This window comes from Xenia sp. Carnegie-2017, unplaced genomic scaffold (genome assembly GCF_021976095.1).
Source record: "Xenia sp. Carnegie-2017 unplaced genomic scaffold, XeniaSp_v1 HiC_scaffold_6, whole genome shotgun sequence".
Lineage (NCBI taxonomy): Eukaryota > Metazoa > Cnidaria > Anthozoa > Malacalcyonacea > Xeniidae > Xenia > Xenia sp. Carnegie-2017.
In genome coordinates this window covers 7,637,651-7,663,783 of record NW_025813526.1, presented here as the reverse complement: position 1 = coordinate 7,663,783, position 26,133 = coordinate 7,637,651, and the positions used below count along the sequence as shown (strand labels likewise).

The following is a 26,133-nucleotide window of genomic DNA, read 5'->3' as shown; positions in this document are numbered from 1 at the left end:
GCAAATTCATTTGCAACTCATCATTACAGCACATTCCATCGTTGTATGGAGGGTAAACAGATTTTGAAAAAAAACATAGATTACTAAAGCGATTAAAACTGCATATTTTATTTAAAACGATTGCTTTTCCATTAGAATAACTTTGTAAAACTGTTACCAAATCTCTAAAACTTTTTTTTAAATGGTATACTCTAGTATAAGGGGTAATGGGTTAACAATTGACAATGTCTATATTTTTTAGTTATTCCTTTAACCTGCAATGTGCTTTACCCATTTTCTGACAAATGCCACATGACTTTACTTATCATTGGGGTAGCTACGAAGCTTTATTAAACAATCCACAAATAAAATTGGCAAAGAACGAAAATGGGCTTAATTCATTGATTCAAAATTAGAGATTTTGAGACTTTTGTGAGCCTCAAAACTTTGAGTATTCCAGGAAATTTCTTAAGTATTTTGGTCTGGTATCTGAATGTCATGCAAAATCACAAGTTGGCATAAATGCAATGAGCAAAGGCAATATATAGTGGAGACAATAGACGTGGTGTTGAAATAGCGTGAGAAAAACAACAAAACGTAAACAAGAACATTTGGAAATTTTTTTACGCGTTTCCCCCGATAGTTATTTCTTAACATTCAAACTACATTTGTGCATAATATAAGAATACGAATACTTTAGGTGCATACAATTATTGGTAACAACATGAACATGCTATACAAAAAAAAGTTTAACACACTACAGGAAATCCTGTTTAGCAAGGCATTCCAGAACAGACGTGTGAAAACCGAAAGGTATGCTTATTTGGGATGTAAAAATTTTGGTTTTTAACCTTAAAGTTCCTAATTCTTTGTCCTGGTAACAGATTAGGTTTAATCCAATAATGTTTGTTTTTTGGGTTTTAATGAGTTTATAAGTTAGCTCTGAGCTCATCTTGTCTAACCAATATCCCCAAATCTTATCTTCAGTAGACAATGATTCAATGCCTTCAGCTGCACCAGGATAATAGAAGAGCCAATACGGTTCATCAGAGTCAGTATAAACCGGAAGAATGTATCCTTCGTGTGTTCGACTGCTTTTACAGTTGGCAATAAGAGTCGCAAAGGCATCAGGTTTGAAAAAATTTTTAAGTTTCCCAGTCAACAAATCGAGCTCTGACTTTGTCAAATCTACATCAGTTACCACCAAATCGCATTCTTCAATCAGCTAGTTACGTATCAAGCACATTGATACTTTGGCTTCTTCAAAAACAACTTTCTTCAACACAGATCGGTAACATTCTCTCTCTGATCAGAATATTTACGATTCTCTGTCAAAACTTTTCTACTTGCGGTGATTCGATTATTTTGAAATGAATATTCTGCGCATTTTTCATAATGTTGGAAATCTGTTTAATACCATACTGACTGGGTTTTAAATGTAATACCTTCTGGCAAACCAGTAACAGTAAATCCTCCTTTTAAATAAGGTACTCGGCACATTTTCCCACAAGCTTCACCTTCAAGAAAATTACAATGATGGGTAATACATAAATGTAGCTAGCAACAATCAATGACAATAACAAAAGTCCCGCATATTTATGGGGAGAGATTTTAACACGTACAAAACTATGAGGACAGACACAATAAATGATATTTCCTAAATATGTAAACTGTAATGCACATTGTTCATTTTTTACGAAACAGCATTCTTTCCCATGATTTGATTTGATAAGTTTGGAAATGTTTCACAATGGTGCAAAACATTCATGCTGACTTAAAATAACTTGATTGTCAAAAAAGGAATTGTGTATAAAATGGACTAAAAAATATCAACCATGACACAAGCTCAGAAAATGGAAAATCATTTCAAATGCAATTTGCACTTACTGTATTTCTGGTTGAATAGTTTTATCACATCACACACCCGGTACTTTCTGACAACCTGTTTTGGAGAATCTATTTAACAAAAAAAAACATTGATAAAGAAATAAAGCTCGTGTAAAATAAATGGAAAGGGAGGAGAGGATTATTCATATATCCAACTGAGCCCAAGTGATTACTTTTGAAAGCAATTTACTTTCAAAAGAAATCCGAAGGGCACAACTGAATAAACATTCTTGGAACAGCACTAATGCTTGAGAAATAATGCCAAGTATTCCAAGACCCACAAGTTTCTGAAAATAACTGTGTAGGTACAGCACTTACCCAAATACTCAACGAAATTGACACCAATTTTTTCATTTTTATTCAAAAAGTTGATTCCTTTTTCTGTTCCAAACTGTTGAAGACAAGAATCACCAGGCTCCAAGAATAAAACAACTGCTTCACAACCAAGACTTTCTAAGTAAGTAAGCTAGCAAAGAGAAATTTAATTGAATTTACACAGCATAAGTTTTCAGCAATTTTTTCTCTAAGTAAACAAAAGTATAAAATCAACACATCTACAATGTGTTAGATTAAACACTTATCATAATTGCTTTGGCCTTATTTTATGATACGTATACTATTATTTTGTGGGGAAATTAGAGCCCTCACACCCTAATCTATCTAAAGCTATGGGGATTGCAAAATTTCTTACAAAATACTCCCCCTTCACATCCATGACACTGGTCTATCAATGCTAATATTTTCCACAGTAAAATTGCAAACGTTACAAAATGCTAACTTTGTGGATCTGTAACCCAGTAGACTTGGCTAAATTTCAGCATTTATTTGCTACTTCTAACAATTCATAACAACTTTTACAAATTTTTTTGTAGTAGAAGTTTTCTTTAGGTAAATTGTCTTTCCTTTAGAATGGATTGAAATTTACAAACCATCACGTTATGTTTATAGAGATGCTCAACTAAATCTACACAAACAATCAAAGTAAAAATCATTCTCTTATATCATAATACTGTACATATGTACAGTGGGTAATAACAGCTGTACCTGTGACAAAAGCTGCTTTTTCCCTTTTTTCACTTGGTTTGTGCGCTGCTTAACTGTCAGGTCATGAATGTCATTGCTTTGAACAGCCTTTGCTCTTTCTGCCCAAATCACACGTTCCTCTGCCCCTAACAAGTTCCAGTGGTCTACAGCTAACTTCAACCTCTCAGAATTAGAGCTCAGCTGCTTGCATTCCTCTAAAATTACAAAATGCATATTTACAAAAGGCATATAACAACAGAAAGAAACAAAGTACTCTTTTGGGTTTAAATGACGACTGCACAGGTTTTGTCTTAGCACTTTTGGTGGAATAAAGATGATACATATTGTACAGGCCATAAAAAACATACAGTTTATAGATCAGAACCTGAGTTCAGCATATGCGAGCAAAAAAGATTATATGCTGTAGTTCTACGCTTTGAAGGGCACAGTCTTAACTCCTCATCTTGATGAGAGCTGGCTTTTCTTTTTCTGGACTGCTTTTCATTCCCAATCCATTTCTAGAAGAAATAAAAATAAAACTTTTTCTTTTTCTTGTAGCTAACCTGGTTAACCAAGGTTATTTACTACATGGTGTATGAACAAATAGAGTACTAACATGAAGCCTTCAAGTTATTTGAAGAATAGGATATGCTAACTTAGTCTAAACAACAAAAAATTATTATGTTAAAAAATATAAATGCTTCTTTGCAAACCAAACAATCAAACAATTTCATTAGAAAATTCTGCAATAAGCATGAGCTTATTTCACCAGTAACAGAATTCATTAAGTATGTAACTACTGAACCACCATCTATATGAAACTTCTTTCTCAAATTATTCGTAAATTAGGAGAGCCAAAAAGTAAAAATGTGACTTATTCCTGAACAAGATAAAATTTTTAGGGACTATTAACCTAATTAATAAGAAAATTTGTTAAGGTATATTAATTTAGGTTTTGCCTTGATCACCTTCAATGGTATGCACCCAATGCAATTAAACCTTCAAAGCAATTATATACATTATAATGGGGTGACTAGCAGAGAGTAGAAATTAGAAAAACATCTCTAGCATTTACAATTTAAGGTAGATTCAACATTATTGAGTCTCCATAAACTGCAACGATTCTGTCATTTGCAAACTTTCAAAACATGCAATGAATACAGCATAGTCTGCTCAGTTATTTATTCATGCAATGTAAAATTTCACTTGCTGTGAAAACTATGGATTTCTAAAAAACAATTAATTAATGGTAATATTCTCAAATTTACCTACATTTCAGGATTATTATTTGCAAAATGATAAGGTCCCTGTTTGTTATAGCATGAATCCCAGGCAAGTCTTTCATGGAAAAGGGAAACACCAGTGGGCATTAAAATGTGTTATAGAGAAAATGCATTTAATAATTTAATTTTTGGAAAACCATTGTCGAGGGAAAATCGAGGGAAAACCATAGGTTTTCTGATTATAAGATTTGTGATAATGTTACAGAATGCCTGCCCTTAAGTTTCAACAAACTCAGAATACTACGAAAAATTTGTGATCAACAGTCTTGAAGGCATACTCAAAAATAGAAAAATTACCAAGTTTTCCCACCCCTTTTTAAGATGTACTACCTGTGGCACCTCTATACTATGATATGAATATTATGAAATGAGTATATGTATGTAAATACTATAATCTTATTACTTTTATAAAGGAGAAATTGCATTATTGAAGAAAACTACAGTTCGATTTAATGCAAAAAGATATAGTAACCAGTGGTACATACATATTACATCTGACAACAGAGAAAGATAAAAGCTCGAGAGGGTTGAATACAAATAAAAACAAGCTTGTTTTTTATAGTACATAGTAAAAACAAGTGTGAGTATAAAAATATAATAATTATACGCTTAATAGGCCAAGTTAAAATTTTAACAGTAGAATAAATTTTACAAACATCGTCAGCAAACGTTGCAATTTTCAATTGTCAAGCAATACTAAATATAAACACACTGGTATTGTGGTACAGTCAAAAAATAAACCATGCTCTCCCCAATAAAGGGAAAATCCTAAGTATATCTGTTTATATATCTCTGACATCTTGTAAACTGTCTATTATATAAGTTAAGGGTATAATTAGAAGATATAAAATGCACACTATATTTAATGTCAGTTACAGCAACAATAACTAAACCCATCAGATCAAAAAATACTGGCGAAGATCACTCGTTGCTAATGAAAAAGAAAGCGCGGGTAAAAAATATAAACTCGTGCATTCTGTTTACCTTGACTCTTTCAAACGTGATATTAGCTTGGTTCGCAGCTTCTTGGATGACATCCCTCATACTAGCTGCTGTTGAAATCATTCCTCGATCATAATAATCCTTCAAGATCTTTTTTTTGTTCGTCATTTAAAATATCATAAGAAGCTGAACGTCGAACGTTTTCCGCCATAGCCAGATCACAGAACAGGAAAATAAAGATGACTAAATAAAGTATTTCATAAATTCGTGAATCCCATACATCAGAATGCGCGGAATACATTTTATTGACGCTTCGTAACGCATTTCTAAAAATTAGAACTAACGCTTTAAGCGTTTTAGAATTGGTGAAACGGGTGTAATATATTGAATATATAAATGTTACATAGAAATGATGTTGCAGCCTGTAATACGTTAGGTTTTTTACTTTACGTAATCAATTCATTTCTAATATGATTGGATTACGTAAAATAAACTCAACAATAACTTTCGAATAATTTTGGACTACTCGTGTCCGTTCAAGAACAACATGAAGTAACTCATCCGCCGTGCTAAAATTTTGGGAAGATTTTGAATTAATGCTGGAAACGCGTTTAGCCTCTCTTTGATGCTTTCTTCGCTGTAAAAATCGAGAAAAACTATTAAAACTTTCAAACTTGCTCAAACTCTTCACTAAACAGCGCTCAACATTTTCATTGTTCCACACTCAACAAGGCGATACCTCAAAACATTTTCATTTGTTCCACACACTCACCAAAACGTACCTCAACATTTCATTCCACACTCAATAAAACGTACCTCAACATTTTCATTGTTCAACAGCACTCAACCAAACGTCCTCAAGCATTTTCATTGTTCAACACTCACCAAAACATTACCTCAACATTTTCGTTGTTCCGCATCATAAAGACGTTATCCAGCATTTTCATTGTTCCACCTCCGCCAAGACGTTATATCAAACGATTTTCGTTGTTTCCACACTCATAAATTGTTACCTGGACATTTTCATTGTTTCCACACTCAAATAAAACGTACCTCAACATTTTCGTTGGGTTCATCATAAAGCGTTATCAACGTTTCAATTTCGTTTCCCACACTCCCTTAAGGCGATTATCAACATTTCGTTGAACCACATCCGCCAGGCGATACCTCAACATTTTCATTGGTTTCCACTCCGCAAAGACGTTATCAAACATTTTCGTTGTTCCACATCATCAAAACGATGCCTCAACATTTTCGTTGATTGTTCCCGCACTCGCGAAAGTACCTCAACCGTTTTCAGTTGTTCCACGCCAAAACGTGCCTCAACTTTTTTCATTGATTCACACTCATAAGACGTATATCAAAACGTTTTTCATTGTTTGAACCACACTCGCAAAGACGTACCTGGTTTTTTTCATTGTTCCACACTCGACAAAACGATACCTCAACATTTTCGTTGTTCCACTCGCAAAGACGATTATCAACATTTTTCAGTTTACACTCCACCATTGTTACCTCAACATTTCATTGTTCCACTACTAAAACGATACCTCATTTCATTGTTCCACACTCATAAAACCACCTCAAACATTTCATTGCAATTTCCACTCATCAAAACGTACCTCAACATTTTCATTGTTCCACACTCCACCAAGGCTTGTTACCTCAACATTTTTCATTTGTTCCACACTCACCAAAACCATACCTCAAACATTTCATTGTTCCACAATCAACAAACGATACCTCAACATTTCATTGTTCCACCAGGTGATACCTCGCTTGTTTTCATTGTTCCACACTCAACAAGGCAATGTACCTCAACATTTTCAATTGTTCCACACTCACCAAAACGATGCCTCAACATTCGTTGTTCCACACTCCACCAGAGCAGTACCTCAACATTTTCATTTGTTCCACACTCAACAAAACGTACCTCAACATTTTTCGATTTGTTCCACACTCCGCAAAGAGCGATACTCAACGTTTTCGTTGTTCAGCCACTCGTCAAACATTACCTCAACTTGTTTTTCATTGTTCCACTCCACAAAACGTTACTCGACGTTTTCATCGTTCCACCACTCCGCCAAACGTGCCTCGAAACGTTTTCGTTGTTCCACCTCAACAAAACGTACCTCAACATTTTCATTGATTTCCACATCAATAAAGACGTTACTTATCAACATTTTCGTTGTTCCACACTCATGAGCGATACCTCAACGTTTTCATTTGATTTCCCGCATCACCAAGGCAATTATCAACGTTTTCGTTGTTCCACACTCACCAAAGAGCCACATTGACTCAACATTTTCATTTGTTCCACCTCAACAAAACAGTACCTCAACATTTTCATTGATTTCCGCACTCACCAAGACATTACCTCTAAAGGCGATGCCTCAAGCATTTTCATTGTTCCGCATCAATAAGTGATACCTCAAAACGTTTTTCGTTTGTCCCACACTCATCAAGCCGTGCCTCAAACATTTTCATTGTTCCACACTCATCAAACGTTAGCCTGACATTTTCGTTTGTTCCGCATATAAAGGCGATACTTATCAACATTTTCGTTGTTCATTGACCGACAGTACGCATCAACATTTTCATTGTTCCACACTCACCAAGTGTTGCCTCAACATTTTCGTTCCACTCTTTCCATTTCCATTTATCCATCCATTTCATTCCATTCCATCCATTCCACCCTCTTTTTCATTTCCATTCATTCCACCTCAACAAAACTTGATACCTCAACATTTCATTCATTCCACTCAACAAACATTACCTCAACATTTCATTCCATTCCACTCACCAAACTTTACCTCAACATTTCAATTCCACACTCAACCGACAGTACCTCAACATTTTCATTGTTTCCAACCTCCTGGAAACTTGACCTCAACATTTTCATTTGTTCCACCTCAATGATGCCTCAACTTGTTTTCATTCCATTCCACACTCACCGACGACTTTCAACATTTTTCATTCGTTCCATAAACAAGGCGATACCTCAACATTTTCATTGTTCCACCTCCGCAGGCGTACCTCAAACATTTTCATTGTTCCACACTCAACAAAACCTCAACATTTTCATTTGTCCCACACTCATCAGGCAATTACCTCAAACGTTTTCGTTGTCCACTCAATCAAGACATTACCTCAACATTTTTTGTTCCACACTCACAAAACGTTACCTCAACGTTTTCGTTGATTTCCACATCGACAAAGGCAGTACCTCAACGTTTTCGTTGTTCCACTCAACAAAAGAGCGATATATCAACATTTTCGATTGTTCCACACTCCATAAAGGCGGTACCTCAACATTTTCATTGATTTCCACACTCAAACAAAACGTACCTCAAACATTTTCATTGTTCAACCTCCCAAAACGATTGCCTCAACATTTTTCATTGTTCCACACTCAACAAAGGCGATAACATGGCTTTTTTTCATTTGTTCCACCTCCGCAAAACGTACCTCAACATTTTCATTTATCCCGCATCAAACAAAACGTACCTCAACGTTTTCATTGATTTCCACACTCCCTTAAGGCAGTACCTCCGCAAACGATACCTCAACATTTTCGATTGTTCCACACTCATCAAAGCAGTACCTCAAACGTTTTTCATTGTCCACTCATCAAGACGATACCTCAACATTTTCATTGTTCCACACTCATCAAACATTACCTTCAACTTGTTTTCGTTGATTCCACACTCCTCATAAAGTACCTCAACATTTCGTTGTTTCACCTCAACAAAGGCAATTACCTCAACATTTTTCATTGTTCCATGCTCAAATAAAGTGATGCCCATCAACATTTTCGTTTGTTCACACTCACCAAAGGCAGCACCTCAAACGTTTTCATTGTCACACTCGTCAAGGCGTGCCTCAACGTTTTTCATTCGTTCCGCATCGTCAAAGGCAGGTATCAACGTTTTTCATTGTTCCGCACTCAACAAGGCAAGTATCAAACATTTTCATTGTTTTCACATCACAAAGTGCCTCAACATTTCCTTTGATTCCGCCGCTCACATCCAGGCGATGCCCTCAACATTTTCATTGATTTCCACTCCTTAAAACGATACCTCAAGCATTTTCGTTGTTCCACATAATTTGCCTCAACGTTTTCGTTCAACGCTCAATAAAGTGATACCTCAACCGTTTTCGTTGTTCCGCACTCAATCACCTCAACATTTTCGTTGTTCCACTCACCAGAACGTTACCTCAACGGTTTTCATTGTTCCACACTCGACAAGAGGCAATTGCCTCAACGTTTTCGTTGATTTCCACCTCCGCAGGCGATGCCTCAACAGTTTTCGTTGATTTCCACGCATCAATAGAACGCACCTCAACATTTTCATTTCCATTCACACTCGTCAAAACAGTACCTCAACGTTTTTCACGTTTGTCCGCTCATCAGACGATGCCTCAACATTTTCAGTTGTTCAGCCACTCGCAAGGAAATGCCTCAACGGTTTTTCGTTGATTTCACCTCAACAGAACGATACTTCGAAACGTTTTCATTGTTCCACTCAACAAACTGATACCTCAACGTTTTTCGTTGGTCCACACTCACCAGGCAGTACCCTCAAGCTTGTTTTCGTTGTTCCACACCCTCAAACAAAGACGTGCCTCAACGTTTTCGATTGATTCCACACTCCGCCAACGATGCCTCAAACGTTTCGTTCTGTTCCACCATCAATTGACGTTGCCTCAACGTTTTCGATTTAGTTTCCACACTCCGCAAAGGCAGTACCTCAAACATTTTCATTGTTCCACATCATAAAGGTGATGCCTCAACATTTTCGTTGTTCAACCTCCGCCAAGCGATGCCTCAACATTTCATTTGTTCCACCTCTGTCAACGATGCATATAACATTTTCGATTTGTTCCACACTCAATAAAGACGATATATTGTTTTTCACGTTTGTTCCACTCATAAAACGATGCCTCAACAATTTTCATTCATTTCCACCTCAACAAACGTACCTCAACATTTTTCATTTATTCCACACTCATCTGCAAAACATTACCTCAAGCATTTTCATTGTTCCACCTCATCAAAACGTATACTTCCAACATTTTCATTGTTTCCACACTCCGCAAACGTACCTCAACATTTTCATTGTTCCACACTCAACAAAACATTACCTCAACATTTCATTGTTCAACACTCAACAAAGCGTACCGCTTTACATTTTCATTGTTCCACACTCCTGAAACGTTTCTCAACACTATTTAGTGCTTTGCAACAACACACTCAACAAACCGTATATGTAACTGAATATTGTGGCTGTATAGATATATACGCAGTTGCTGAGCGTCGAGGAATATTTTATTCCACGATCCTTTCTGTTATCATTTTAAAACTCAACGTAGCAGAGCGTTTGCACGTCATAACATCATCAACAAACGCCTGACAATTGAGGCAGATGTTTAGTCAACATTTCGAGCGTTACCCTAGCGAACTCTAAAACGGTAGACTGGTGAGTGAAATCAATCACGTGAACTTTCAGCATTTTACTTCCGTTGCCTTCATCAAATAAACGTACCTTACGCAAGTGCCGATGATTGTTGGGTTGTGAACAGTATTTTTCCCATCTATCACGAGAGAGCGCAGATCAAATGTAACGACAAACTTCAAAACCTTTCGTAACTCCGAAAATTCTGTCTTCAAACTAAAACACGATAAATTTCTCAACAATTCGTTTTACTTAACAAAGTTTATTATTAGATACGGAAAACTAATAGCGCATTCAGACTGGTGCCCCGGCACGGACACCAAGTAATGAACACGACATTTTGATGGTGCCAGTCAAATGCCGGGTCTGGGCACCACGAAAGAAGGCGGTACCAGAAGTACGGAAGAGTTCTCGAAGCACGGACACCAATGTGAAACGACGACACCTGGTAACATGTACAGAGAGACAGCGTATTCAGGCGTATGGTTCAAAAGTTGATGGCACAATGAAAAACATGAAATTATAAAATAGACGAATCTAGTAGGTACTACGTAGTGTGAACAACCTGCAGATTTATGACAAACCAAAGGTATCGACTCCGGCACTCAGTATGAACGCGCTATAATTGGAGTCGTAGAGTCTAGGATTGTACAAAGAGTAATATACTCGAGAAACTGTGAAATAGAGGTTTGGGCTTGCACTTTCTGCGATCCTCCTCAGAAAAAACAGTTCTTAGCTAACAAACCAACCGATTCAAACATTGTAACAAACAACTAAGTTATGCATGTTAATAGATTCGAACGCTGTAGTGTCGTTACATGTTCGAACATTAGATAATAGATTGTCCAGGTTAGTATAAAGTCCATTAAAATAACTTGGTGTTGATGTTGACTGACGTTTCGATGGCCTAGCGATAGATACAGTCAGCGATAGCCATCTTCTTAGTCACGTGACAGCCAACGTCAACACCAATAGTCCTTCTCAGGACTTCTCTGACCTGGACGATCTAGGTCAGAGTAATCCTGGTCGTGAAGGTATTGTATATAATGCTTGATAATTCTCACCAGTCATTGAAATTGTTCATTATTCAAAATGAATGACTCGACAATTCTACCCGGTTTATTAGAAATGTAAAGTTTTTTGGGTTCAAACGTTCGAATGAGGCAAATTCCCAACTGTTGCTCTTTCAACCTCACAGATTCCCCGATAAAAACAGCAGACCATACTATACCTACATCTTGTCTTCAGTTACAATGATGTGATCAACAGTAAATTTTTCGATTGCTTTCACCAACATCCTCGCTTGTACACTTGCGTACGACACTTGATGAAGGAGCTGAAATTGCATTCATCAGAATTCGTAGTATGGGGCGTACTAAAGGGTTTAACTTAAGAGGACAGCTATCTTACCTTTAAGATTTTACTCCGATTCGAAAATAGCGAAGAGAGTTGACGGTAGGCAAAATGCTCTTTGATCAAAGAAATGGCGAGTGTTTTAATGGGTGGACTGGTGCCTAAAATGCAACATATGATCCAACGCGCATGGTTACTGCGTTTTTTACAAAGGAGATGCATTTGCTCAGCTTAAGTAAGAAGTATAGAAATGAGTTATCACATCTAGCCCACTTACAATATTCTAGGCTTTGTGTTCCCTTCTCAGATACACCCTATAATCCCATCGTGTTCAAATATCACCCCGTGATCTCATCATGTTTCAACACTACCTCAAGAATTCTCTATCATCAGCCCAGTGAACTGTAAATATCAACTGGAACGTTAACAACACCGCCATCTTCCGTCATCTCCGAAACGAAGCTTGTTTTTCTGAGTTTTTAGAAGTTTCATGATATTATTCAGAAAATCAACAACGATCCACATAAAATACAGTAGCACAATTTGTCATGAAAAGTTTTAGCACACAAGATTTGTTAGGAAAACCTAAAAACTCAGATACAAATACATCTTAACTGGCTTCAAAATGTCGTATTGAGCTAGCATTAAAGTTAGCGTTCCAGTTTATAATACAGTTCACTGTGTTAGCCAAGGTCAAGATCATATTATAAATACTATAAAAAACCTGGAAAGTCGGTCGCAAGGTCAATATCCTTCACAGTATACTCGTCGTCTTCAAACTTTATATTTAAGCGAAGACTTCGGTCAAGAAATGTAAAATTCAACTCTGTTTCACGTCACGTCTCTAGCATCCATTCTTGAATGCTACAATCAAGAGCGACACTTATCACGTGTCATCAACCAACGATATTACTGGCGCTGTTACAACAAATGGCTGTAAAAATTTCGAGGTCCGAATAATCAATAACCTTACCCTGTTTGCGCTGGAAGAAGGTTTTCGATTTCTTCAACGTGTTTCTCCAGTCGGCAGGCCAGATTTAGGAAAATGAAGTTATTGGTGGGCCGGATTATTACATGAATAATATTTAATATTTTAATCACAGATATAGACGGATACAATCGGCGGGCCAGTCAAAATCCCTTCAGGAGTCGGACCCGGCCCGCGTGCCGTATGTTGCCTACCCCTGTAATAGATCAATCTACATCCATACACACCTCGATGCGGGTCCATGAGCAATATTGAAGAAATCTTGCCTATTATACGTGCATTTTGTTTGAACTATCGCATAAATTGCCGCTTAATTCAAAATTTATTCATTTGTAATTTTGGTGGTAAATATCTCAAAATGCCATAGCAAAATGAGTCATTACATCTTGGTAGTGTATCTTTTTGCATATTTTAGCTTGCAGTTTTACATTTGTAAAGTTCTTCCTGCCAAAACGATAAAAAATTTTATAAAACATGATATCAGAACAAAGTTGGAAACCGTTCTTGCGAGCTCGGAATAATGCAGAATAGCTGAATAAAACAGCTCGAACGGATGTGACGTATGCGGGATGAGCTGTTCTTCGAAATTAAAGAGACCCATACAAAGAAACATGCGTTTATCACGAAGGTTACATTAACAACAGACCGTAAAGATCTGAAATAACCAACGTCGTATACACATGTACTTTCATCCTTGCCTCAATAATCTCTTTCGTCCTTGCTTTACATGTCAACTCTATGACAAGAAAATTTAATGTCTCAGCAAAAACAGATGAAACCAGTAAAATTAACGATGCGTATTGTTACCAGATTCAGTGTTGCATCTAGTTTTCAGTCGTTTCTTTAACTTGCCTCAATAATCTCTGTCAGGGCGAGCAAGAGATTATGAAACAGAGATAAAATCGACATTCTCTTTTCAGGTTTGCTTCAAATTTCTCCTGCAATCTCCCGAGTTTTAGCCTGGATTTCACGAAGCGCAGACCGCTTCTTCTCCAAACCCTAGTAGAGGACGACGAACGTTTACAATACTCTAGTGATGACCTCATTTTAGATTAACACGTCCCAGACATCGAATAATAAAGGTCTCCCGATGCGAAAGAATCCTCAATTTTTAACGTCACTTGTGATAAAATTCAACATCAAACCGAACGCTAGAATTTGCTTGAACCACTTAGGATTTTGATAGTAAACTGATGTACAGTTTGGTCGAAGCGATAAAAGATTGGGCGAAACTATAATTTGGTCAAAACTGATTTGAGTTGGTCAAAGGGATTGAGACTTGGTCAAAGCGATTCCGGAACTTTTCAGGAACGATTAAACGTTCTTTCCTTACGAAGACCCTGCATGTTGATCCAAATGTGTCCTTGTGTAATAAAACTGTAAAGAACACAGTCAATTTGAAGTAACTCTGGTGCGGCTTGATGAATTGAAATACTTGTACACAAACTTTTATTTGCCCTCATATCCTGCCTCCATATACAGCTAACTCAGCCTCAGCAGCAATGGCTTCCTTCTTTGGGCTACCATCGGGCAACCCTAAATGAAACAGAAATCAACTCCATGTGAACGAAAATCCTCCTGTACGCTGTTAACCTCACAACAGCTTACGTTCCGTAAGGAACATTTGCACATTTGAGAACTCTCCATCCCCATTCCCCCGTTCACACTTCTTTGTCAAACTTTATCCTCCACTTCTTCCTCATGGTACCTCTACCCATAAGAACACCTTCTTCCCCGCGTTTACCTTATAATAGACAGTGAATCACGGTGAATTGAATGTAATTAAAAAATTAAAGATGTTTACTGTGTTTGCAAAGGCATATGCAAACTGAGGAGACCATTGGTATAACTCGAGAGCAGATCTAGATGAAGCACTGATGTACAGTGGTGCATTGTGATGTATCCTTATGTAAACTGATGTACATTGATGCACTGTGATGTATCCTCATGTAAAATGATGTACAGTGATGTACTGCAATGTATCTTATGTAAATAATACGCACCAACTTTAGAGCTCTCACAAACGTCTCAAAGGTTTGCATAAGCCAAGCTAACAAAACAAAATTTTGATTTTTTTCTATAAAATAACAACAATGCAAAACAAACAACTTAAAACAAACGCTTAAATTTTCTCAGCAACATGTATTCATGGTCCATTTGCAAAATTCTCTTTGATTGATTTGATTGATTGAGCTCAGAATCGAACGGACTCCACGCTTATGCAATCAGCGCATGCGTTGCATTGATTTTATTTTATAATGAACATTGAATAACAAGTAAATGCTTCATTTTACTTATCATATTGATCATCGCAATGACCATTTACAAACCTTCGGCAGCAGTGGACACAGTCTTGATCTTATCGGGATCGAATTCCAGTTCGAGGTACTTCTGACGGATGGTTTTTCACAATGTTGGTGCAATGCTATCCTATGGGATTTTCGGGTTTGAAATCTCTCAGAAAGGTAAGCAAAGATAACATCATTAGAAAAGTGAGATCACCTTATCACGTAAGTGTGTAGACTTTTTAGGAAGCTTATGTCACCAAAATCGTCTTGGAAGGTCCCCAGAGTCTTCGATCTTTTGCCTGAAATGAAAGTTCTATTCCTTGAAATTATTTCATTTACATGGTTTAAATCCCTTCTTACAAAATATCTATTTACACTTTATCGTTTTTTGCATACAAAACACCAGATGCTAGATTACACAGATGAGGGAAAAAGCAATGGACACTGGTATCAAATGTGTATAAAATTTGTTTTGTTTTGAAAACTGAAAATCCTCAAATAGTTCAATTGCATTCAAAACAGGTCAGGGAACTGAAGAGAAGATAACGAAAATGCAAGTGTGTATTTAGCCAAAAATGGTTATACTGTTTAATGATTGTTTTGCATTATTACACAATACATCAATGCATCAAAATGTGCTAAAATCTACTACATTTGAGGTGGCTCAATTCTGAAAACCAAAAAAATAAAGAAGGTAAAACAGTGCTTTGTATACAATACTGTTCTCATTCATATATGATATATGCCCATCAGCTTTCTCATGATACTTTGTCTTTTTCACCCTGAGCACTTTTCACTGATCTTTCACCTGAATCTTTTTCACCATGAGTCTTTCACCATGAGTCTTTTAACCTGAAATTTAATCATACACACATAACAAATCAAACAGCACCTAACAAACGATTTGTTTATGTAGAGAACAATGTCAAAGCAAAAAAATTCATTTAAAAGGCATGGTATAGTATATACATGTACTAATTGCCTTTGATGCCAGGCTGATAATTGCCATTGTTTTTTTCAATGAAGGAAGATGCTATAATTGTGGCCACAAAGGCCACAAAATGAATGAATGCGAGAAAAGTAATGAGAAAAAATGAAATAACATTTCTTTCATGGCCATTGTAATTGACAATTATATACTTTTTTTGTATAGAGTTTAATGTATGAGAGAAGTTTGATTGACCTAGTGATAAAACATCAACGTGATTAGATGGTTGAAAACTTTCAAGTTGCATGCATTATTGTTAACAGAAATAAGCTAATGACACAAACAAATAAAAAGTGTTATGAACTACAACTTCCTTATGAATATTTAACAGGAAGACGTTGCTACATATGCAAAGATTGGGCCATGTTGCCAAGCAGTGTAGGAAACAAACCTACCAGTCAAAAACGTGCTGAACAATTTGCAGCACCTGCGATAAACCTTACAAGAGAAAATAAATTTTAAATATTTTTTTTTTCATATGAGTTATATTAACTGTTTGTTTACTGAAAATTTTTGAAATAGGTTCTGGACCGTTTAGTAATGGAAATCAGAGTACCGATGGTAAAAATGGTTGAGCATGAACCAAAATTGAAAAATATATATTCCATGACAGAATGTACCTAAATGTCACGAATGTACCATTATTTATATTCCAAATTCTGATGACACCATCGCCATACCTAAAATTTAAATAAACTGCAGGTGGAGGTGCATGTATGCAGGTTAAGCTTTACATTCTTCTCCCTGTAAGCAGCTGCAAATTTATTACATACATTAAGATCAAAAGCTGTTCAGTTTTCAAAAGCAAAGAAAATTATTTTATTTCGGCAAATTTATTACCTGTTGTCAAGGGATGTAATTTATCTAGTCTAACAAAAATGTAGAAATTAAAATAGTTTGGGACTTGTGGAATGTACACCAATGATTTTCATTTTGTTAACATACATACTTTAGGTTGACTGACATTTTTTCCTGGATATCAAGATATCAAATACAAGGGGAAGGGTGAATCGGCTTTTATAAGTTAGAGGTCCAGGATTTGGCTTTTATAAGCAAGTTGGGTTGAAGGCCTTCCCTGCCTGACCTTGTGTTCTTACAACCATACCTTTTACTGTTGAAATTATTTGATTAGCCACAATGAAGTAAATATACAAGTATCATTTACTAGACATAATGAAATGTTATAATATTATTTACAGTGGCGTAGCTAGCGAAAACATTTGGTCGGGCTCACGAGGCGCCACCATGGTTGGCGCCGAGCGAACCGAATTTAGACTCCCTAGAACGTCGAACGGCAATCTTAGAAAGCAAATGCGTGATATTTATGCAGGAAATAGAACCATTTTTGGTTAATTGCCGAAGGATCTTATAGTAAAGCAGAAAACAGTTCAAAATAGTTGCAGATATGTGATTTATTTTCTCAACACCACATACATAAATAGATACCTATGTACATCTTGTAAAGAAACTTTAACAAAGAACCGAAAAGGCTCAGATTTGTCATCAACAACTATCAAAAGTTGTGATGAAATTGTCGTGCTGAAATGACAATCATCATTGACTGCATTAAAAGTTCGGAAAATTCTCACATGCCATGGACGTAAGACATCATCAGCTTGTTATCAGCCATATATGAATACCTATTTGTAAAGCAAATCTTCGTGGTTTCAATGAACTTCTTTACTACCTCATCATGCAATGTGTTGGCGTTTTCTTTCTCTGACAGTATGTCTTTGTGAATGGAAATCCCAAAGAGAACTAAAACGTCCTTGGCTCAAAGTATTTCTAAGATAATTTTTTACCCTCTTCAAACATGAAAATGACCTCTCAACTGAAGCACTTGTAATTGACAAAACCCCATTTATCTTTAACTTCACAGAATACTAGATTGATAATGGAATTAAAAATTATTTCAATAATTCATCGCATGAATCACAGTGAAAGTCTTTATCTCTGTAAATAAAACAAAGTTGGCTAACTAGCATTGGTATGTCAAACATATCACCATAAACCTCCTTTAGAAGATTTATCTTTTCTGAGGGCACTTCACCTTTCATCTTAAACACCCTAGGATTAACAAGGTCAAAAATCTAAAACGCTCCATATCCTGAAATCGCTCAGTCAGCATAGTACAATTGTGTCAAAATTTCAAAATACATTTGTTTGTAATTATGCCGTTGGTCATACCTGGTTACTGGTGGTCCCACTTTCTCAACAGCCAGGTTGTACACTGACAATATTCTGTATCATTTCTCAGAGAAGCAACAAAGGCCTTGAATCTCTCAAACCTACTCATTCCATAATGAAAGTCAGTGTCCTTGTCTTGCAAGATAGAATAAAAGTATGGATGACTGCTCAAGAATTCTCTGACAAACATGTACCAAGAAACAAACAAAGCCATTAAAATTCCAAGTAAACCAGTAACCTTATTTATTGGATTATCAGTAAGATTTTCAAATATGTCTATCAGTTTCTCATAGTTAGAATGCAATACATTGACATAGGCCTATAATACCATCTTGTGTCTGGGACTAGGAAACTCAAGCCTATGGGATGATAGTAAAGCTTTTCTTTAGAATTGCTAGTAAAGGTGCAGAAGCACTAATATTAACAAAGAAAATCTTAACAGGTGAGATGGAGGATGCAGCTTGTAATACTAGATTTAGTCTATGGGCAGCACAGTGAACAAATTGAGCATAAGGATAATCCTGCTGAACTTGAGCTTGAACACCATTGAGATGACCAGACATAACAGATGCACCATCATAAGTCTGTCCAATAAATTTCTTTTCACATTATTATATTGACTTAACACCCTTAACCACTGATGATATAGCAGTGTCAGTCCTATCACAACTAACATCAACAAACCCAAACTGTCTTTGAATGACGCTTTCCCTTTCCATTCAGACAAATTACACTCAATTGTTCTTTGGTACAGAAACATCAGTTGCCTAATCAACCTGTATACTTAAGAAGTGCAGCAATATATTTCCTTTAAAAATCTCATCTCTATTATCTTATCAAGACAATCAATCAAATCCTTCTGAATATTAGGAGAGACTCCAGTAAACCGCCCTCCCCCAGCAAGGTGGGTTTCAGCAAGCCTTCCATGCAATCGCCTTTCAAAAACAGAACCCATTTTGGCAAAACTTTCAAGTAGCTCTCTATAATTTCCTCTATTCATGCTTGCCAGATTCATCATGCCCCCTATTGACTCTTGCCTAGACAAGTATAAAACAGCTTCTGTTATGGTTTCAACATTTCCCTGTTTTGCCTTACCTCCTCGTTATGACGCTGAATCTCTTCACGTCTAGTTTGTGACATGAGACAGTCGATACGGGCTGAAAACCGTAGTCTTCCAGGTCTTGTAGGCACCCATGTGCGATTTTGCCTTCTCATGCTTCTTACAATCGGATGGAAATTCTTTATGTTTTAGAATCCCGTCTGCGTCCATGAAGATGACGATCCAGGGCAAAACCAAAGACAAGGCCAACAGAACAATGCATTCTTTTCTGAGCTACAAAGAAGCCAATCTTTCTGAGTACCAACTTGCCTGAAAGCTTCTATTGCCTGTAGTCGCTTGTAAATTTGGAATTGGCCGCTGCTTTACGAGTATATTTTGCTCGCCTGACTGTCGAATTGCTCGACTGACTGATTATTTAATTAGATAAGATTGTTTTACTCACCCAACAGCAAGATGTTCAGAGTTAGGACTGAGAGCGAGACATGTAACTTCGCTCTTGTTACCTTGTAAGACATTCACCTAGACATTTAGATAAGCATATCATAAAAACACATTTAATAGTAGAAAATCAACATTGTTTTAAGGTTTCAACAATTCTCTTCTAATACTTTTCGCCAAGTCTAGCGTCCCAAATATATACATTTTCTAGTGCGGGAACAATCGCGCGGCAAATTTCACGTCTTTTTCTCGCCACTTTGAACAAGACACACATTAGCTCTAACTGCTTCCCACTACATAAAGATTCCAGCTTCGACGTAACGCAGATAAGATTTTGTTAAGACCATTTTAAAGGAGAAGAAGAGTCTAAATAGTGGAAATTCATCTTGAGATACTACAAATTGTCACGATTTCCACGTTTGGGATTTATGGCGTCAATTTCCGCCAATATAGACCAGGAGGAAGGGTGTTGTCAATGGTATCGTCCCACAGTGGGGGCGATGGTGCATGTTTGTAGCACAGACGCTAGCATGGTAGTTATTTTTACACATTTTCAACAACATCAAGACAATTCTTACTACTATATATTACGTGAGCCAACGAGCTTCAAACTGTATATGATTCATCGATATTTCTTTTTGAACAAATTTGAAAGCAGACTTTGTGTTATTAGTAACGGATTGTTTTGTATTGGAGCATGTTCCTCGTTAGAGTTTTTATCGTCGTCAACATGCTTGGAATCATTGGTGTTTTCATAGGTGAACGTGTTCTCATCCAAAACCCTCGAGCGTAGACTATGTGCTAATACGTTCCAATTTCATCAAGCTATCTTTAAGCTGGCGCCGTCGTTTAAGCTGTCGCCGTCGTTTAAGCTGTTGTCATCTCTGTCCTCTTGATTTTGTTTCACTGTTGGAAGTTTCATTTTCAGTATTTCTTCTACTTCAATCTTTGAATGTAAAATCTGTCATAAATGTTAGAGGATTTTTTATCCGCAAAATATGGAATACAAAGTTTGGAAAAAAAATCATCTGCATTGTCACAGATATTACGAGTGGCGTAACAAAGTGTTTATGTGTTTGATATGCAATTGTTAAACAATCTTAAGAGACAAACAGCGTGCCAAAAATTTTATTGAAAATTGCTAAGCAAATTCATAAGCAACAATTTCAGAGCTTGCTCGGTCCAAATTAATTGAGAATTAATCTTAGCATGCGTATCTACTGCACCAACACTTCATGTTCATGGTTAGCCAGCGGCCAACTGTATGTACTAAAGTACCGATTATGAATAATGGCTCCATCTAACAAAAATTTTTAGATAAATCATCTGCGCATGCGTGATCTCAATGAGCATGCGCAGTCAACTTTACCATTCACCAAAGTTCATGGTCATGGCAACGACCAACTACATCTACTAGCACCACTTTTGAAAGTAAATTGCGCGCAGTAACAATATAATAGAGAAATCATCTGGGCATGCGCTAGATGTTAACTAGCAGTGGAAGCTGGGTGCGATATAGTATGCAGTGTTAGGGCCCAGACTTCGGTCATGACCGCCTCTCCTGCGTACCCCAAGCAAAACCTATCGCAGGTGATCTCGTGGTTTGATGGGCGGAAGCTTGCTATTGCATCTCCCAAGGGACAGCGTGGAGGGCCGATATCTCTACCAAAACGTTAACATGCGGCGTTCTAGTGCCTTACGCTTAAGAGGGTATCGGGAAGCATGGACCGAAAACAGGTCTTTTGCTTTTCAATTTATGTTTTTGTTTACAAAATAAACCAATGTTCATAAAATAAACCAAGTAATGTTTCAATAACTTCTTCTGACACTGTGCTTTTTCTTGCACTTATAATTTAAGACAACCTTAAACATGTTTTATACAATTTTTATTGGTTTATATCTTTCTGATTGAGCTCTCATTTACTGTTTCTCGCGTATCACGTGCAAACCATCCATGGGCTACAGGACTGATAGGATTATCTGGTTCCCTTAATTAACATGAGACATTCAGTGCTCAAATATATCTCGGGGCAACGGGAGGCATAGAACAAAACAGGATTTCATTTTCAAAAAATTTATCTTTTTCTTTAACATAATTCTTCTTTGAAAGGAAACTAGAACATCCAAAGATATTGCAAATTTTCAAACAATTTCTGCTTTTTGATTCATAACGTAAACCGACTCTAAGCATGTTCATACATTTTTTTTACTTGTTACCTTTTACAATGTAACTTCCTCAAAATCTCTCGTGATGAACGAGCCTCTTTATAATATGACTCTCCCATAATGAAGAAAAGTATCCATGGGCTTCATGAAGAAAGGATTATCACTTTCTTACAAGTTTCACAAAGATAACATTTAATAAGCCAAAGAATTTTGTATCGTCTAAATTGAACCTCGCTTTGAACCATTATGTTATATAATTTTGATTAATTTGGAAGATAAACTTCTTCTTGCCTTACAATATTTTTATGATCCAATCTAGAAAATAACTTCTCTTCTCGGGTAATTTTGCAATTAGACAGCACCTTTCCACAATCTCACGATGAATCAACCACATTCTCTGTTGGTCCTTGTACTATTCCTCGTCAATGGCTATCCTTAGAGTACTCTTCTCACAATACTCCATCTATATACAAATTTGGCAGGTGCACTTTGAATTTTCTTGCAAATCTCTTGTGGTGATTGCTTCCTCTTCACTCGAAATCAGATTCCGTCGTTGTAAGGAAGATTCATGTAGTTATTTTACATATCTTTAACAACATCATGAACAGTTCCATCTACATACCGTGAGCAAACGAAATTCAAATAGATTCAAATAGAAAGAATTACTTTGTTGTTAAACAAAATGCTTCTTGAATAATAACAATCGTCAAGCAAAAAATCAGAAATATTGACTGAACCGAAAAAACGATACCATGAGTTCCAAAAACCTTGACGATAAAAGTGTAAAAGAAAATGAGACATGGTTGCCACAACAACGCGAACAGTTATCCTATTCAAGCATCTTTAGACTTTACTGTCATTCTTATCCTGCAATCATATTTCCAAATTTGAGTGTGTTTGATCAAAATAATGTTGTAAGTGAAGGCTACCTGAAACACACCGAATCTCAGTTGAACTGTAGGGAGCTTCATTAAAGGAATGACAAATGAGTTTAAAATCCCTCACTGGAACGTTATCACCACCCATTACACCGCAGAGGTGATTTCCCGCAGTTTTGGCTTCATAAAAGGTAGCGTCCCAGTTGTATTTAGCTCAATGGCATGGTCTATAAATAGCTACACTACTCATCATTTATAGCTATTGAACAAAATGGTTTGATACCAAGTTTTATCTATATATTGTGTTGCAAGTCGTCATATAGCAAAAACATATAAAATTTGCATTCCCCATTCTATCATTTTGCTGCTATGAAAAGAATTCATTATTTCACAACATTAGTGGATTTTTCATTTCCAGTAAGTGGGATTGTACAACTATTTGCAGCAATACTTGTATTCCAACTCAATTGGAACAAAGTTAACTCAAAAGTTAGATCTGCAGTTGATGCACTTCGTATTGTTAGAAACAAATTTATCCATGATTGTAGTGGTAAAGTATCTGATTCCGAATTTGACAAAATGGTTTGTGATATTGAAAATTCGTTTCAAGATCTAGGATTTTCATTCAATGAAATTAATAAAATAAAAGACAACGAAACAAATTTAATTCTTTTCAAGTACTTCCTTGCAAACCAAATCATGGCATTGTTAAACGTATTAAAATTACTTAATCAAATCACAGCAGATCTCAATAGCTTGTTTTTGTACTAACAATAATAAACTGACATACTACTATATTTCTGGTATCCTGGCAGTGGTAAATCTCAATTAGCTAGACAAATTTGCGTGAAAATGTTTAACTCTGTTGACTGGGAAAAATAAAACTACATTTGTGATGACCTCGAAGGAAAAGATGGAATCTCTCTTAAAAACTTATAATGACCTATGTCAACGTTTGAACATCCATGAACATTTTATTGAAAATGTTTTTAAAATGTAAAAGCGAAGACAGAATAAAACACTTTCATTTCCTGCTGACACAAAACTGAAATCTTGGAGAATATGGTGGATTGTTGTTGATAACGTGGTTGAACTGGATAAAATTTATCCATTATTACCTCAAGTTGGTGATCATAATTGGAAAATGGACAAATTATATAACTGTCCAAAATACCGATGCTATACCACCAGATGACAATTTAAACAAACACATTTCAATCAGTCATGGTATGAATGATAAAGAATGTCGTCAAATTCTATCTGTCTATTCCGATATTCATAATCATGATGAAGAGTTTTTTAAAAAGAATTTGTCAGAAAAATTAGATCGTCAACCATTGGTCCTGGCAAGTGCTGCTTACTACGTAGGTAGTGTAAATAGTGCAAATCTGGAATTCACGTGGAGACAATATTTCGATAAGTTGACTGAAGAGCGACAGAGCATGGATGCCACATTTCAAAGATCAATACAGCATATTCTGGAGGTAAATCAACTATATTGAAAACTGTTGAGCTGGCAGTACAAAAAAAGTACTCAGAATCCATATTAATGGGAAAAGTTTTTGGTCTTTTCTCGATAATATCTTTCGATCCGTTACAAAGATATTATCATACAATTTATTAAAAGCACTGATCCACATACGTCTGCAGAAGATATATGTCTTCTCAATTAAAAGCATTGTTCGTTAATTCTTCAATCGGAAAACAACGACATCCGCCTGCATCGCGTTGTACATGAAGCCATCATAAATTATCAAATTTGGCAGACCTCTTGCAGTAAACAAAAGAAAATAATTCGACTAAGATGTCTCTACTTGCGTGTCAAGTCGCTTGGGCACTCTATCATTTTGAAGACAGAGATCAAATCAAAATAATTCCCCATCTAATTAAATTCATAACAAATTCATCATTTCAACATTTCCTAAATAAGTTGATCGATGTAAAATCATCAAAACAAGAACATTAAGCAATTGGAAAATTGCTAATACTTTGCAAATGTATTAAAAAATTTTACAACTTTAAACAGGCCATCAATGTACTAAGGATATAACAACAATTCAAACTAGAGTGTTAGGTGTTAATCATGTTGATGTTTCATATTCGTACAACGAGATGGGTTGGTTGCTTTCAGGAGAATGGAAATACGAAAAACAAAAGATTTTCATGAACGAGCGATGAAAATTCAAACAAAGCATTTGGACCTGACCATGTTAATATAGACAACGTACAACAATCTGGGTTTGGTTCACAAAGATATGGGAGAGTACGAAAAAGCAAAATATTTTTATGAACGAGCGATGGAAATTTACATGAAAAGCATTTCGACCTGACCATGTTAATAGCGACAACGTACAACAATCTGGGTTTGGTTTACAAAGATATGGGAGAGTACGAAAAACAAAAGATTTTTACGACGAACAATAGAAATTTACACAAAAGCATTTGGACCTGACCATGTTTATATTGCGACAACGTACAACAATCTGGGTTCTGTTTACAGAAATAAAGGAGAGTACAAAAAAGCAAAAGATTTTTATGAACGAGCGATGGAAATTTACATGAAAGCATTTGGACCTGACCATGTTTATATTGCGACAACATATTACAACAATCTGGGTTTGGTTTACAAAGATATGGGAGGTACGAAAAACAAAAGATTTTACGAACGAACAATAGAAATTACAAAGCATTTGGACCTGACCATGTTAATATTGCGACAACGTACAACAATCTGGGTTTGGTTCACAAAGATATGGGAGAGTACGAAAAAGCAAAGATTTTATGAACGAACATTAGAAATTTACACAAAAGCATTTGGACCTGACCATGTTAATATTGCGACAACGTACAACAATCTGGGTTCTGTTTACAGAAATATGGGAGAGTACAAAAAGCAAAGATTTTTATGAACGAGCGAAGGAAATTTAAAGAAAACATTTGGACCTGACCATGTTAATATTGCAACAACATACAACAATCTGGGTTTGGTTTACAAAGATATGGGAGTACGAAAAACAAAGATTTTACGAACGAGCAATGAAATTTACAAAGCATTTGGACCTGACCATGTTATATTGCGACAACGTACAACAATCTGGGTTCTGTTTACAGAAATAAAGGAGAGTACAAAAAGCAAAAGATTTTTATGAACGAGCGATGGAAATTCAAACGAAAGCATTTGGACCTGACCATGTTAATATTGCGACAACGTACAACA

The 26,133-nt window shown here is 36.2% G+C and overlaps 1 protein-coding gene and 2 long non-coding RNA genes across 3 annotated transcripts; 2 read left to right on the top strand and 1 right to left on the bottom strand.

Annotated features, from left to right (window-relative positions):
- Positions 1 to 736: 736 nt before the first annotated feature.
- Positions 737 to 5,480, bottom strand: LOC124457047. The gene is made up of 7 exons (XM_047007339.1): positions 5,157 to 5,480; positions 3,275 to 3,407; positions 2,911 to 3,104; positions 2,185 to 2,332; positions 1,867 to 1,935; positions 1,425 to 1,496; positions 737 to 990 (listed from the first exon to the last, which is right to left on the bottom strand). The coding sequence occupies exons 1-7, from the start codon at positions 5,280 to 5,282 to the stop codon at positions 737 to 739; spliced, it is 996 nt and encodes a 331-aa protein (XP_046863295.1). The 5' UTR covers positions 5,283 to 5,480.
- Positions 5,481 to 15,610: 10,130 nt separating this feature from the next.
- LOC124456814 lies at positions 15,611 to 15,871 on the top strand. Its single transcript, XR_006952479.1, has 3 exons — positions 15,611 to 15,646; positions 15,722 to 15,756; positions 15,859 to 15,871. It is a non-coding gene; the product is annotated as an uncharacterized LOC124456814 (long non-coding RNA).
- A 9,648-nt stretch (positions 15,872 to 25,519) lies between these two features.
- Positions 25,520 to 25,726, top strand: LOC124457533. The gene is made up of 2 exons (XR_006952649.1): positions 25,520 to 25,556; positions 25,676 to 25,726. It is a non-coding gene; the product is annotated as an uncharacterized LOC124457533 (long non-coding RNA).
- The last annotated feature ends 407 nt before the right edge of the window (positions 25,727 to 26,133 follow it).